Here is a 14,985-nt window from a genome sequence, read left to right on the forward strand (position 1 = left end):
AGTATATCGTAGACGCCCGTAACACGCACACACTCACACATATGAACACACGTACATAAACCCGACCCCTACGAGCACCTCCGAAGGACTACGCCGGCAGATTTTATAATCACGAAGTCACCGCAGACGCCTCGCTGTCTACGGGGACGTCGTCTACCACTGAAAGTATAATAATAAAGATGTGTAATTTGGGTTATTATGAAAGTATAATAATAAAGCAAGTTAGGGGATTACTACATGTATTTTTATTTTCTATAATTGGTGAGATAGGTATTGTTTTTTATAAAACACGTAGCCTATTCGGCTGGGGCTGAAACGATCGTATACAATCGTGGATTATTACTGCTGGCTGGTTTGATGTGAGAGAAAAATACTATTCTAGCTAGAAATTTACGATCATTTACGGCCAAACGAACAGGCTGACGATTGCTATTATTAGTGATATTGACTAGAATCTACCAAATCAAAGTGTATGACTATGATGGTGGAAATTTAAGAATTTTAATTTTTTTTCTGCCGTGTTTGGTGAGGTTAACGTGGACAATCCTTTTGGACCCTCTAATTACTGTATACTAAGATACAAATTGACCTGACCCACTACCACGTCGAATATAAGCTATGAAAAAATCACGCCCACACGATCATTCTCGAAGGCAAAATCGGACCTGGAAACGAAAATCTAGCACCGGTAGACCATTCCACGCGCTGAGTTTTGTTTTGTCAGCACCACAGACTCCTGGGTCGCACATCAGCGCAAAATATCTTTCGCCCTATTCACTTGGATTTATTTGGTTGATAAGCCATGGCTGAAAGTACTATTAATTAATTTGGTGTGAGAGAAAAATATTATTCGTTGACTGAAAAAACACGGCTTATAAACCAAACAAGCTCAAACGAATATGAGGTTTGTTCGGTTACTGCTGAAAGGTATGGGATTCGACTATTCCAGGCTGCACACAACCCAACAAGGCAGCAAGCAACAATCGTGTTAAGCTCACACAGCGACAGCGGCGCCGAGGAATGGGATGGAAGCGGAAAAGTGGCGGTTACGGACGAGTTTGACGGACTTTTGGGTCTTCGCTGAAACGGCGGTCAAGCTAAGCTAAGGCGTCAGCGTCACAATGTGCGGGTGTTGTGGTGCCGTAAAACTGTTTTTAAACCCCCGGGACCTCAGCCAGCTGAGCATCCAGATCAAACATCGGTTCGAGGCAAGACCAAAGCAGAACAACGAGGCTGCTCTGTTGTGTCCTCTCTCCTCTGTTCTCCGGCACAGCCACAACACAGGTACCCTGTCCTACCCTATTCTCTCTCATCCCCCTCTTAGTCCTCTGTCAGGCATGATAGTAGTACTTATTTCTGGGAATCAAGTGTGAAATTCGTCAAAATTTAACCTTTCTTCTGTTGGCTTGATTCTAACAATAAAATAGAGCATTTCCATGAAAAAAAAACATATCAGAAATATCGTTTGGTGACACAAGAAGATTGCAAGCTTGCTCAAACATCTGCTTACAGCATGGAAGCGACATAGTTCCTCAAGTTTCAGCATGTAAACATAATATGCCTCGAAGTTTATGCTTTATGTTTTGCAGGGGGCAGTAAGGTGCATCATGTGTCCTTCCAAGAAGCAGGCGAGACTCGCCATTACCATCCTTACACTATTGACGTTGCTGCTGCTGTGCTATGGAGTTGGAAACGTCCATTGCTCAACCATTCGTGAGAACAGAGTAGATCTGCAGGCACTGCTCGATTTCAAGCAGGGCGTTAGGGACCCATCTGGAGCCTTGAGCAATTGGACTTTGAATTCCCACTTTTGTCGGTGGAATGGTGTCAAGTGCACCACGACACCACCATTCCGCGTCAACGGACTCAACCTCACCGGCCAAAGTTTGTCCGGCCAAATCAGCTCCTCTCTTGGCGACCTTAGCTTCCTTTATTTTCTTGACCTCTCCCATAATAACTTTGTAGGTCCCTTGCCTCTCCTTGGTCGCCTCCAAAATCTGCAATACCTTTGGTTGAATAACAATAATTTTTCTGGGATCATTCCAGATGCACTTATTACAAACTTCTCCAACCTGACATCCTTAGATTTATCTTCAAACTCGCTAGTGGGTTCAATTCCTTCGAAATTAGGCCTACTATCAAATCTAGCATATCTCAATTTGGGTTCAAATCAACTCGAGGGAAGCATTCCTGGTGAGCTTGGCCAATTAAAGTTAACTACCTTGATCCTAGGCAACAATAGGCTTTCAGGTGAAATCCCCGAAGCCTTCTTTCGTCTTTCTTCTCTACAATATCTTAGTCTAGACTTCAATATGCTAGGCAAGGCATTGCCATCCAACATAGGAGAACTTGTTCCTAATCTCATAGAGCTTTCGTTGGAAAATAACAGGTTTGAAGGTCCCATCCCAGCTTCCTTAGGCAATAATGCTCTAGGGCTACGGAAGATAGATTTATCATATAATAATTTCAATGGGAAAATTCCTACTTCTTTGGGAAAACTCTCAAATTTGACTTGGCTAAACCTTGAGCAAAACCAACTTGTGGCAAGAAACAACCAGGACTGGGAAATTTTGAGTGCATTAACAAACTATAGATCTCTACAAGTACTCTCACTCTCTTACAATGAGCTCCAGGGATCTCTTCCATCATCAATCGGTAATCTATCCACTAGCCTTCAAACACTTCTGTTGGGTGGAAACAGCTTGTCTGGGCAAGTTCCACAGAGTATAGGTAAACTTAGTGCCTTAAGTTGGCTGGGACTAGGTGAGAACAATTTTAGTGGTACAATTGAAGGATGGATTGACAATTTAAAAAGCCTACGATTGCTAAATCTGGAATCCAACAACTTCACTGGCCCAATCCCATTGTCTATTAGCAACCTTACTCAACTGACGTACCTTTACTTAGACAAAAATGGATTTGATGGCCCCATACCAGCCAGATTGGGAAGCCTTCAGCGCCTCCAAGAGCTAAACCTTAGCTATAACGATCTTACAGGGTATATACCACTAAACTTCGGAAACATTCAAGGACTCATACTGTTGGACCTTAGCCACAACAACCTACAAGGTGACATAACTCTAGATATTAGGAAACTTAAACAGCTCGCAGACCTACGTCTTTCATCAAACAAGATTAGTGGAGAAATCCCAGAAACCTTTGGCGAGTGCCAACAATTAGAAACCCTCAAAATGGACCAGAATTACCTCATAGGAAACATTCCAAAATCGTTTAAGGGCCTACAGAGCCTGAAAACACTAAATCTTTCTCACAATAACTTGTCTGGCACCATTCCAACCTTTTTGAAGGATCTACCACTTCTCAATAAGCTGGATCTTTCATACAATTATCTTCAAGGAGAAATACCAATCAATGGAGTATTTGCAAATGCAACAGCTATTTCTCTCATTGGCAATTGGGGGCTTTGTGGAGGAGTGATGGATCTTCATATGCCTGCGTGCCCTGCAGTTACTCGGGGAACAGAATGGAAACACTATTTGATCATCTTACCAACTCTAGTATTTGCCTTCATGTCACTTGGGATGTCAATTTACATTATATTCCTTGGGAAGAAAACATCAAGAAGGCCATACTTATTGGCCCTTTCTTTTGGTAAAAAGTTCCCAAGAGTTTCTTATAATGATATAGCTCAAGTTACACAGAACTTTTCGGAGTCCAACTTAATTGGAAAAGGAAGCTACGGTTCAGTATACAGAGGGAAGTTAAATCAAGCAAAAGTCCAAGTTGCTATTAAGGTTTTTGACCTTAATATAAGATTTGCAGACCGAAGTTTTGTTTCAGAATGTGAGGCTTTGAGAATCATCCGGCATCGGAACCTTCTTCCTATACTAACTGCATGTTCAACTATAGACAATAATGGTAACGAGTTCAAAGCCCTAATTTATGAGTTCATGGCCAGAGGCAATTTGGATACATGGTTGCATCAGAAACGTGGTGGTGTAGGTGTAGCTCCAAAAGGTTTAGGGTTAGCTCAAAAAATAAACATATGTGTTGATGTAGCTGATGCATTGGCCTATTTACACCATGACTGTGGAAGGCCTATTGTTCACTGTGATCTGAAACCAACTAATATCCTTCTTGATGATGACATGAATGCTCATTTGGGGGACTTTGGCATTGCAAGTCTTGTTGTTGATTCCAGGTCAATAGCAGCTGGACATTCAAATTGTAATAGTTCACTTGCAGTGACGGGAACCATAGGGTATATAGCTCCAGGTATAAATCTAGAATGTTGTCATCTCATCATGTACTTGTATAAATCAATCTGTTGTGCAACAATAATTGTTTTCCTCTATTTTTTCAGAGTATGCTCAAACTGTTCATGCAACTACCTATGGGGATGTTTATAGTTTTGGAGTAATACTTCTGGAGATGCTAATAGGAAAAAGACCAACTGATCCTATGTTTGAAGGTGAACTCAGCATTATCAGCTTTGTGGAGAGAAATTTTCCAGATCGGGTGCTAGATATCATCGATGTTCATGTCCAAGAAGAATGCAAGGGCTTTAATAAAGCAACGACAATACAAAACGAGGCCTATCATTGTGTGCTATCAGTCTTGCAAGTTGCCCTTGCTTGCACGCTTCGATTACCAAGAGAAAGAATGAGCATGAGAGAAACAGCCATTAACTTGCATGCAATCAGAAAGTCATATGTCGCAGCGATTAAATGAGACAAAGCCATGCTTCTGTGGATCTTGTGTAAGTGTAACTAGCTCTGTGGATCCTAATCAACTCAGTGTTTTCAGCACTCCCAACCTTCTACATGTGTAGTTTGAAAATCCCCCCACAAATCATAAAGCAGATTGACGTGTACAAAAAACATTGCCTGTGGAGCAAAGGTGACATTCATAGGAAAGGAAAATGTCTAGCTGCATGGGAGGTTGCTTGCAAACCAAAAGATCAAGGAGGACTAGGAATAATAGACATTCAAAGTCAGAATAATGCTCTTCTGTCGAAATTTCTGGATAAATTTGTCAATCATGCAGATGTTCCTTGGGTCAGCTTAACCTGGGATAAATTCCACTCCAATAGCCAAACACCTCCACATGCTAGAAGCCCAATTGGATCATTCTGGTGGAAGGATGTCTGAAATTATTCAGTAAGTTTCAGGGATTAGCTACTTGTTATCCTAACAAAGGCAATTCAGTTATGTTCTGGTAAGATCCATGGGATGGGCAAGCTCTGAAAGATAAGTTCCCTCACCTCTTCTCATTTGCTAGAAAGCCAAAATGCTCCATCACATTCTTCCTAGATAATGAAGAGGATAGATTGTTCAGGCTGCCACTTTCCCAACAAGCTGCAGTCCAACTGGAAGAAATACAGGCCTCTATTGATTCTAGACAGTGGGATGAAAATGTAAATGACATCTGGAGTTATACTTGGGGCTCAGCAAAATATAGCAGCAAGAAAGATTATGGTAAGCTTATCGGTTTCATCCCAGCCTCCCCATTGTTCAAGTGGCTTTGGGCCTCAGATAATTTAGGAACACACAAATTCTTCTTCTGGCTCCTACTTAGGGACAGATTGAACACTAGAAATTTGTTGAGAAGGAAAAATATGTTCTTGGAGGACTATAGCTGCGTATTGTGCAGTTTGGGTTGTGAAGAAACTAGCTTCCATCTATTCTTTGAATGCCCTTTTAGTAGAGATTGTTGGGCCACCATTCCTATAATTTGGAACCTGAGTATCAGTCCACTAGATATGATTCTGGAAGCTAGAGAAGCCTTTGATAACAGCATTTTCAGAGAAATAATTATTACGGCCTGCTGGGTTATTTGGACAACTAGAAATGGAGTTATTTTTGACAATGAGCAAATTAATATCAATCAGTGGAAGAGACATTTCAAAGCTGAACTTTGCTTGGTATGTACCAAAGCCAAACCCAGTAGGCAAGCTGCACTTAATTTTTGGAGAGACAGTTTTATGTAACTTCCTTTCCTTTTTCTTTTTGGGCCTGGATGCGTTGTACTATATCTTGTACATAGTATTCTTTCATTTAATGAAAAAGCAAAAAAAATTGGTAGGGGGCTCCCCGGCCGTTTGTGTCAAAGAAGTGTAACTAGCTCAAATTGTCTTTTTTTTAAGCGATCAGGAGGGGTTACCTGAATTTGGAAGATTATGGTCGGTTCAGCCATTACTAAACTTTGTACCTCCTCTTAATGAAATATATGCCCTAAAGACACGGTCATGCAAAAAATGTAATAGGTAGAAAGATGACAAATCAGGTGTGAGTAGCTTGCTGAAATCACAATCTTTATTTGGTGCGTGTGCATCGCTACCGGAGGCGACACACATGTGACATTGCCGTTGGAATTAGGGGGAAGGGGCGGATGTTTGGCTGAGCGGCCGATGGCGAGGTCACCGGTGGGGTGTTGGACGACGGGACAGTGGTAAGGAATTTGATGTTAGGATTTCGTGTTTCGGGAAAGGGATTTCTATTGCCAACGGCTTTAGAAAGGGGAGGGGTTCAACGACGTGAGCGATCGGGAGAGGCACAGATACGAGGATGCCGGCGAGGTTAACCCCTCTGCCTTGGCGTGATATTACTTCTACTAGTCCGATGTCGAATCCTCAACAGGTCTAGGTGTTGGAATGTGATCGGTTCGGCTAATCCCGAACTTAATTACGAGATTAATTAAGTGTTAAGTTTTTAGTCCACCTGTCATTTATTTCCAACAAATAAGATCTATCGTGATTGACGGCAACCCTTAGATCTTCTAGGGTTCAGCCCCCTGACCCACAGCGCATCTATAAATAAGAGGAGACACCCCTGGCGGCTCCATCCACATGAAAAAAAATCACACAACCGGTCACTAAGGCGCTGGAGGGTTTAGGAAGGCTGTCTCCCATGTCCATCTCATGCAGGTACATCTAGGAGGCGCCCCGTCTGGCAACTCACATTCATCACTGACAGAGGACGTCCAAGTCCTTAGGCGGTGAAGTCAAATCATCTACTACATCTACAACCACCGATACTGTCACACCCCAAAATTTTCAATTTTGGGTTGTGCATAGAAAACACTAAATAAAATAAATAATTTCAATATTGATATAAAATTTCCCAAGTTTAGTTTAAGGTAGTGCAAATTTAGTTAGAGAAAAAATGAATTTTAAATCTTTTCCAAATTAATTTGATGGGTTTTGCTTGTTGTGTGACTTGGTGTAATGAGTGAGTAAAATTTTCAAAACACGTTTAGTAAGTCGTTTATCTATCTCTGTCTCATCTCTATCTTTTTCTATAATCAAATTCTTGCTTTCTCGATCCTAATCTTTTCGTTTGAAAAATTTCCAAGATCCTCTTCATCTGCTCTAAATCATTCCTTTGAGTTTCTCATTCATTAACCTATCTCTCAAAACTTTCTGGGAATTTTTTCAGCTTTTTCTAGAACTTGTTCCTACTTGTCTATGAGCATAATTTAATTTTTAGATGCTCCAAATTATGTTGTCATGGGCTCTAAATACTTTGTTTGGGTTTCTCTTATTCCATAATGTCTCTGGAAATTTTTTCCTGAATTTTCAGAGCTTTTGGAGTATTTTTCGCGGCTTAAATAATAATTCTCGACTTTTCTGTAATTATTTTATCCACGGAATTAATTAATTCCTAAAATAATAAAATATCCTGTCTTCCCACCAACCCTCAAAGCCCATGTGCATTAATCCTAATAAATCTTAAAGCCCCATACATTTATTTACTAATGGGATTTAATGACTATTTAGGCCCATTAGTAAATGTGGAGGGTGCAACATCAATTAGTACCATATTGCTAGTTGATGTAGATGTGGGGAGTTTTTCTCCCTATAATCTATAAATATATACCAACCCTTTGGGTAAAGCACACCAAAACTACCGTAAGGGGCCCCTAGTTTGGGAAATCCCTCGTGTAGTAAATTAGATTTTTCTCCTCCTCTCGCCGTCGCCATCGCCGTCATCGCCGTGCTGCCTAGCCCGGCCATCCTCTCCTTCATGCAACAAGTCGAGTCCACCTCTGCGCAGCTGCTGTTGCCATAGCCGTGTGGTTGCTGTACGGGAGGTCAAAGGATGAAGACGAGATAATTATGAATTTACCACCAGTTCGTAATATCGTCGTCGTATATTCATTTTAAGTCCGTTTTGTGTCGTTCCAATTGCGTTAGATTCGTATCGATGTGATCTACATGCTAGTGTCATCGTTTTTCATGTCAAGTGACTTTATATATATGCTTAAATATTAATTTGATTAATATGCATGCAACTAGTTTTTATAAATAAAAGCAACATAATTATATACAATGCTCTTTTGCAAATAATTTTTAACATGACTAGTTGCTAACATAAATATGTTTCTAAATGATAATATGCTTGTTCTAAACACACATATCAAATTCGATTAGATGTTCTCACATGTCAGTTTGTATTTGCAAGTTACTCCCTCCGTCCCAAAATATCTGTCGCTTTCGCTTCCCGAGAAACAACTTTGATAAAATATATATTACAAAATATTAATATTTATGGTACATAATTAGTATCATTGGAAAGATCTTTGAATCTAGTTTTTTAATAAATTTATTTGGAGATACAAATGTTGTACGTATTTTCTACAAATCAAGTCAAACTTGTGGCACGAAAACCAGAAACGACAAATAATATGGGACAGAGGGAGTAAAGTTGAATTGGCATAATTGATATCAAAATATTTATAAATAAAATATGATTAGCTTCAACTCAATTTTTAAGTATAAATATGATTTGTTTAATCTAAATTAATGCTACTCACATAGTTTTTTCTAATAACATAAATCAAGCTTATAGTCTTCTCTTTTATTTTATAATATAAAACCCTGTAGTCGTTTCTTTACAACCGTAGTTCCGATTAGCGTGCTTTTCACGTCTGTGTGTTCATAATAATATGTAGAACATCTTTAAAACATTTTTACTTGTTGTTTCATATATTTGGTGTACTGTTCTAATTTAGTTCTATTGTTGCTTCGTGTATGATTGCATGAATGCTTGTGTGGTGATTTATGATCATGTCCAGTCGGTGAGAAGTACGTTGGTGAAATAGAAGAAGTTAGTGATCCAGAAAAAGTCTTTTGGAGGTTACAATTCAGTAGAAGAAGGATCTAAGTTTAAGGCAAGTATAGCATAGGATCATCCTTGTTGTCCTATACACCTTTAATCATTTAATTCATACTACATGTGTCTACCTTGACTACCACTAAGGACTTCCTAGTACTTTATACCTTGTGCCTTGATACCTATGGGGTATTGTATTGGGTAGTAGGATGCTAGTGCTCAACTAAAATCATGATCTTATAACTTGACTAATGGTATATGCAATAAACACTAAAAGATGTTTTTTAGCAACATGGAACAAGGCTGCTAGAGCATTGGGCTGTTTTTATGGTGCTCTAGATTTCTCTCCCTAAGGACTTATCTATAAGTGATCATCCGGGACTTATAGTACAACTGTGAGGGCTATATGGCTCTGGCTTTATCTCAGTATGAGGGTCTTTTCTAGCTTGTTAGTGGTTACCTTTATGATGCAAGAGGAGTGTATTCTGGGTTGGATATAGTGCGGCCTCTGTCCGTTAGTGTATAGGTTGCGCGTCATTGTACCTATCGAAAGGGGAGCCCTACATTCGCAGGCCATAGAAACCTAGCAGTCCTAACTTGTTAGACGAACCTTTAAAATGCTTCATAGTGAACCCTGCCGACCTTCCTTGGAAGTGGGTCAAGAGATTAGCTACCTCAGACGAAAGGGTAAATCACGACTCACAGTGAAAGTGTACAACCTCTACAGAGTGTAAAACTGGTATATCAGCCGTGCTCACGGTCACGAGCGGCCTTAGAATATTTACAGAATAGATGATGAACACTGATGAATATGGAAGAAAAAGATGCTCACTAATGATTAACTGTTTATGCTATTCATTTTTCATGTTTACATGATCATGTATTTATGGGCTTATGATAACTTTGTTGCCACCCTGTTGCTAAAATCATGACTCAACAAAAGCTAATCACAGTTAAACTAGTGTTAGCCTTTTGAGCCTCATGAACCCCATGTTATATTTGTTGAGTACGACATGTGCTCACCCTTGCTATTTCCCCACACCCCCAGACTTTAGAAAAGTTGCTCCGAAGATTGATGGAGTTACGGATGAGTTACCAGAAGACTGATAGAAGTGCTAGGCATACGATACCCCTAGTTAGCCGTCCCTGTGAAAGATGGAGCCTGTACATTAGCTACTGTTCCATGATACTCTGATGTAAGTATTACATATGAGTATATTTTTGTTATATAATAAAGCATTGCCTCTTGATATTATTGTAATTTGTCAACTTATGTGTGTGACTGATCTCTGAGCGCACATAAGATTATGCATCTCATTTTATCCTTAAAATCGGGTGTGACAGATACCAATTGTAAATTAGAACTTAGATTAACATGATCTTAACTTAGCCTAAACATAACAGCATGCTTAAGAATTTTAGTTTGCATCACCATTGTGCAAAAAATAAACCAAATCCATCTTAATAACTCATAATTAAAGTCAACGTTGGTTAGAAATCAATTATGAGTAATCCCCGATTAAACTTTTTGTTGGTTCCATTTAACTAGAGGCCATCTTATTATACAGTGGTGGATATAGTTGTATATACAAAAACTTATAATTTAATGCAAACTTAAGCAAAACTTAATCTTAGTGCATAAAATGCTCATGAAAACATAAATTAATACTGTAACTGAAGCTAAAACTGAGACTTAGAACTTATTCAAAAAATGCAAAAAAAAAAACCGAATAAATTGCACTAAAGAAAAATTTTTTAAACTTAAACATTCTCAGCAACATATTCCCAAAACATGCTTAAAATAACTTAAAGATTTCTAAATAAAAAAAGAATACTTAAACTTTTATATGAAATGGGAATATAAATCATTATGAGGGCATTAAACTTATATACTTAAAGCAATAATTAAGTTGCTTATAATAAAACTAAAGCTAAAAAGCTAAACATAATGAGAGCATTAAAACTTAAAACTTAATAAAAGAACTTAAAAATGTGCTTATATTAAGTAGCAAGGCAAACTTATATTCTAAAATTAAAACTTAGTTTGACTTTTAAAGGATAGACCCAACAGTAATCTAAAGTACCGTGTCAGGCCGCTCTCCCCGTAAAAAAACCAAATAAACGGTCCACTTAGAATCACCCTAGTGGATGGAATGATCTCATCTATTAAATTTCACGGACCACTAGGATTTGACCAGACAAAAAACTTATGGGTATGAATACCCGGCCAAAACCCTAATTAACATTAATTTAGTCAAAACTTAATTAAAATACTTAATATTGGACTGATATTGAATACGTAAAGAATATTCAATTCTAGAAATTAGAAAACAAAACTCAATTTTAGCCTTAAAAAAATGAAGCAGCCCAGCAGTGGCCCAAGGCCACTTACAGTACGCGCGGCCTGGCAATTGGCCCACGCGGAACACAATCAGGGTGGCATGTGAAAGCTCATTTACTTATAATCCCATTTCTTATCCTCAGCTCAAATATTCATCAATCAACTTTGGCCAGAATGACAAATATAAGGCATATAAGTCTCCAAAAACAAACTCTATGAACTAGTTTAATCAGCGTTGGCCAGAATAAACTAGAACAAGAACTTAGTGAACATACAAACACTAATCAGCTTTCACCATAAATAGTGAAAACAAGTCATACTTCAATTAGAGACTATTGTTGGGCTTAGGGACAAAAAATTAGTATGAATTATTTATTTCTCAAGTCCCATGCTTTATAACATTATTTGAATAGAGCATCTCTTTCCTGATGGGACAGTCCATTCTCCCCTTCGAAATGTGGCTTAACTGTAATGACACAATTTCGACATGGTCTCATCATCTTGACTAATGATTAACTTAAAGATAAAACTGACATAAAGAAAACTCATATTACAGGAAGATAAATCTCTTTGCCAACTAATAAGATAAATCATAATGGAATAAATTTGATGATGTGTCCATAAACTCCAAACTCAAGAATATTTATTCAGAATACAATGGATTTATCAAAAACTAAGATAACTTATGCATCATCAAAAGCTAAACTTAAATCTGATCTAATGCGAGGCTCCAAGGCTCGACTTCATATTTATTCCATCAATGGCTCCTTAGACTTTGCTCCCCTTTCTCCCCTTTCACTTATGGTTGGCAAGACCTGAGGAGAATTTAGGATATGCATTATTGCACCTTAGTTAATCTACCATATGTTGGAGAAATATCTTAAACTTATGAGACAACTTAAGTTACCTGCCTTTTGAAGCCATTTATATACTTATCGTCAAATTGGCAACTTGTAAAATTTGCAGACCATTGGAAACTTATCATTTTGAGCATGTTTGGTATGGTTTTCTGGCATAGAACTCATGAGACAATTTACCATAAATTCATTGGACACATTTAATCCAAGTGCCTTCAATTCATAAGCTATATCAAACAAGCTTTTAATGTGGTTACCCAGACCACTTATCCCATCATAACGGGAATTAATTAACTTATCAAAAAGGAAAACATTTCTAAATTGTGCTTTTATGGAGTTGTGAAGCTCCTTAGCACTTAATCCATCGGTGTTCTTTCCATCAGAAAGAAACCTCCTCATCATGTTAACTGAGAGGGAGCATCTTATTATCGCTTTAGCAATCCTGTTGGATTTCTCCTATTTTTCTAATTTTGGGATGTACTCCTTCATCCTCTCATCATAGTACTCGTAAATAGGAGAAGGAGCATGTGGTTTTTCCTCATTAAGAGCATAATCAAGGTCCAGCTCCTTGAAAATGGCATACACCTGATTATTTCAAGTAGGAAAATTAGTGCAACTTTGGGGTTCTATGGTACTTAAATAGTCTGCATAATTTACTAAAAAATTTAAAGTAAAATAATGTCTCAATTAATAAGCTGTATATAAGATGTACTTAAAGCATGAAGTTAAAACACCGTTGGTCAGTATTAACAGCATGATTAAGAATTTTAGTTTGCATCACCGTTGGGCAGAAAACAAACCAAATCCATCTTAATAACTCATAATTAAAGTCAACGTTGGTCAGAAATTAATTATAAGTAATTCCCGATTAAACTTCTCATTGGTTCCATTTAACCAGAGACCATCTTATTATACAGTGGTGGATATATTTGTATATACAAAAACTTATAATTTAATGCAAACTTAAGCAAAACTTAATCTTAAGGCATAAAATGCTCATGAAAACATAAATTAATACTGGAACAGAAGCTAAAACTGAGACTTAGAACTTATTAAAAAAATGCAAAAAAATTAACTGAGTAAATTGCACTAAAGAAAATTTTCTTAAACTTAAACACTGGGCACTTATGTGTTGATGGGCCCCACTTGACAGTACGACAAATACAAAACGTAATAACGTAAATACGCTAATTAAATAGAGAAGACGTCTTCGCCATGCTCGTTGCTCCGCTTCAGTGATCACCGCCAGGTGTTACACGGATCAACTTGCAGCGTTCTCCACTTTGTAGTATCGACTATTGATGATAGTCTAGTGTCGGTGGGCTCATTCATCTAGCTCCAGCCACAGGTCTGCACACTCTACACATTATAATTGCCTAGTATTTCTAATTATTCTCTTTCAAGGTCGACGAACCACGAGGCCACGATGATGGCTAGGCACATACACACCAAAAATTGAACGTTTGAATCTAAACTGAATCAACTGGCAACCCGCGAGACAGCAACTCCCCCAATCCCCATCATCATCTGGCACATGCTTTTGAATGGGCCGTGACGAAGCCAAATCGCCGTGCATCCATTTGAGGTAACTACGTAGCCCGTTTTGCGAGAAAACAGGCTGAAACGCAATGGTGGCCCAAGATGCTCATAAGGCGAGACCGCCGAGGATCAGAGAGATGCTAGATGCGACTCAACTAATCAGCGAATAAGTTTCTCAAAAAAGAAAGTAATCAGCGAATATTAGCTACATTTAAAACCATTGAAACAATCGGACAACCTCCACAACTTTAATCTTTCGAAGAAGAATATTCCTGCAATTTTCCATTTTTGAAAAGTTACAGAGTTATACTCGTAACTTTTTGGTGCATAATATTTTGTGGGACACAATTTATTCCCACCACTTTTTATTATAGCTTTTCAATATAGTTTTTTATGTAATTTTATAAACAACTTATCATGACGACTTTTCTACGTAACCTTTGCAACCTATTTTTTTTTTCATAATTGTCAACCGACAAACTTATAATAACAGTTTCTCAATATAATTTTTCTAACTATACTTTTATATTGCTTAAAAAAACTATACTTTTATATAATAAATTTTAGAAAACAACATGTCTTATACAAATAATTTTTTGTTGTTAACGTCTTTTATGAACTTTGTACACAAATTGTCTAGCATATTTTTAATATATTTTGTTCTGGATAAACTTCTCAATCTAAAAATATACTCATTGTATATAGAAGAAAAATGGATAGATTAATTTAAAATACAAAATAAAAAAATGAAAGGAGAAAATAAGAGTGAGATAACGGGATGGACCTGTCGGATCGGATACCACCCATACATGCTAAGGCTATGTTTGCCTCGAGGCATATGTGGTTATTGAGCCGGTCAAATCTTAACAGTTTAGAAGGTTAACTACTATTTGGCCGGTTTCACGGCGTTGTTTCCAAGATTATCATGTCATATAAAATAAAATAAAACTTGGATAAAACACCCTCCCACAATACAAAGTTTCATTCTAGAGTTTGATAGGCATTTAATTCCATGACTCATAGAGAGTTGGTAATCGTATCAAGATTTCTTCTCTCTTCTTAAATACACTGTCATGTCATAAAAAATACCTATGTGACAACATATTTAATGCAAATGAAATTCAAATGAAATTCTCACTGATATTGGCCTTAGTGCCAGTTAGGACAAACATCT

General features: G+C 37.8%; 1 protein-coding gene across 2 annotated transcripts; it reads left to right on the top strand.

Moving 5' to 3' along the window:
• Positions 1–1,167: 1,167 nt before the first annotated feature.
• LOC136477710 (receptor kinase-like protein Xa21) lies at positions 1,168–5,176 on the top strand. Of its 2 annotated transcripts, XM_066475954.1 has the most exons (3): positions 1,168–1,284; positions 1,590–4,236; positions 4,325–5,176. In XM_066475954.1, the coding sequence occupies exons 2-3, from the start codon at positions 1,608–1,610 to the stop codon at positions 4,690–4,692; spliced, it is 2,997 nt and encodes a 998-aa protein (XP_066332051.1). In that variant the 5' UTR covers positions 1,168–1,284; positions 1,590–1,607; the 3' UTR covers positions 4,693–5,176. The 2 variants fall into 2 exon arrangements, with proteins under 2 accessions (XP_066332051.1, XP_066332050.1); XM_066475953.1 differs by having other exon boundaries at positions 1,204–4,236.
• The last annotated feature ends 9,809 nt before the right edge of the window (positions 5,177–14,985 follow it).

The sequence above is a fragment of the Miscanthus floridulus genome, chromosome 8 (genome assembly GCF_019320115.1).
Source record: "Miscanthus floridulus cultivar M001 chromosome 8, ASM1932011v1, whole genome shotgun sequence".
In the NCBI taxonomy this organism is placed as follows: Eukaryota; Viridiplantae; Streptophyta; class Magnoliopsida; order Poales; family Poaceae; genus Miscanthus; species Miscanthus floridulus.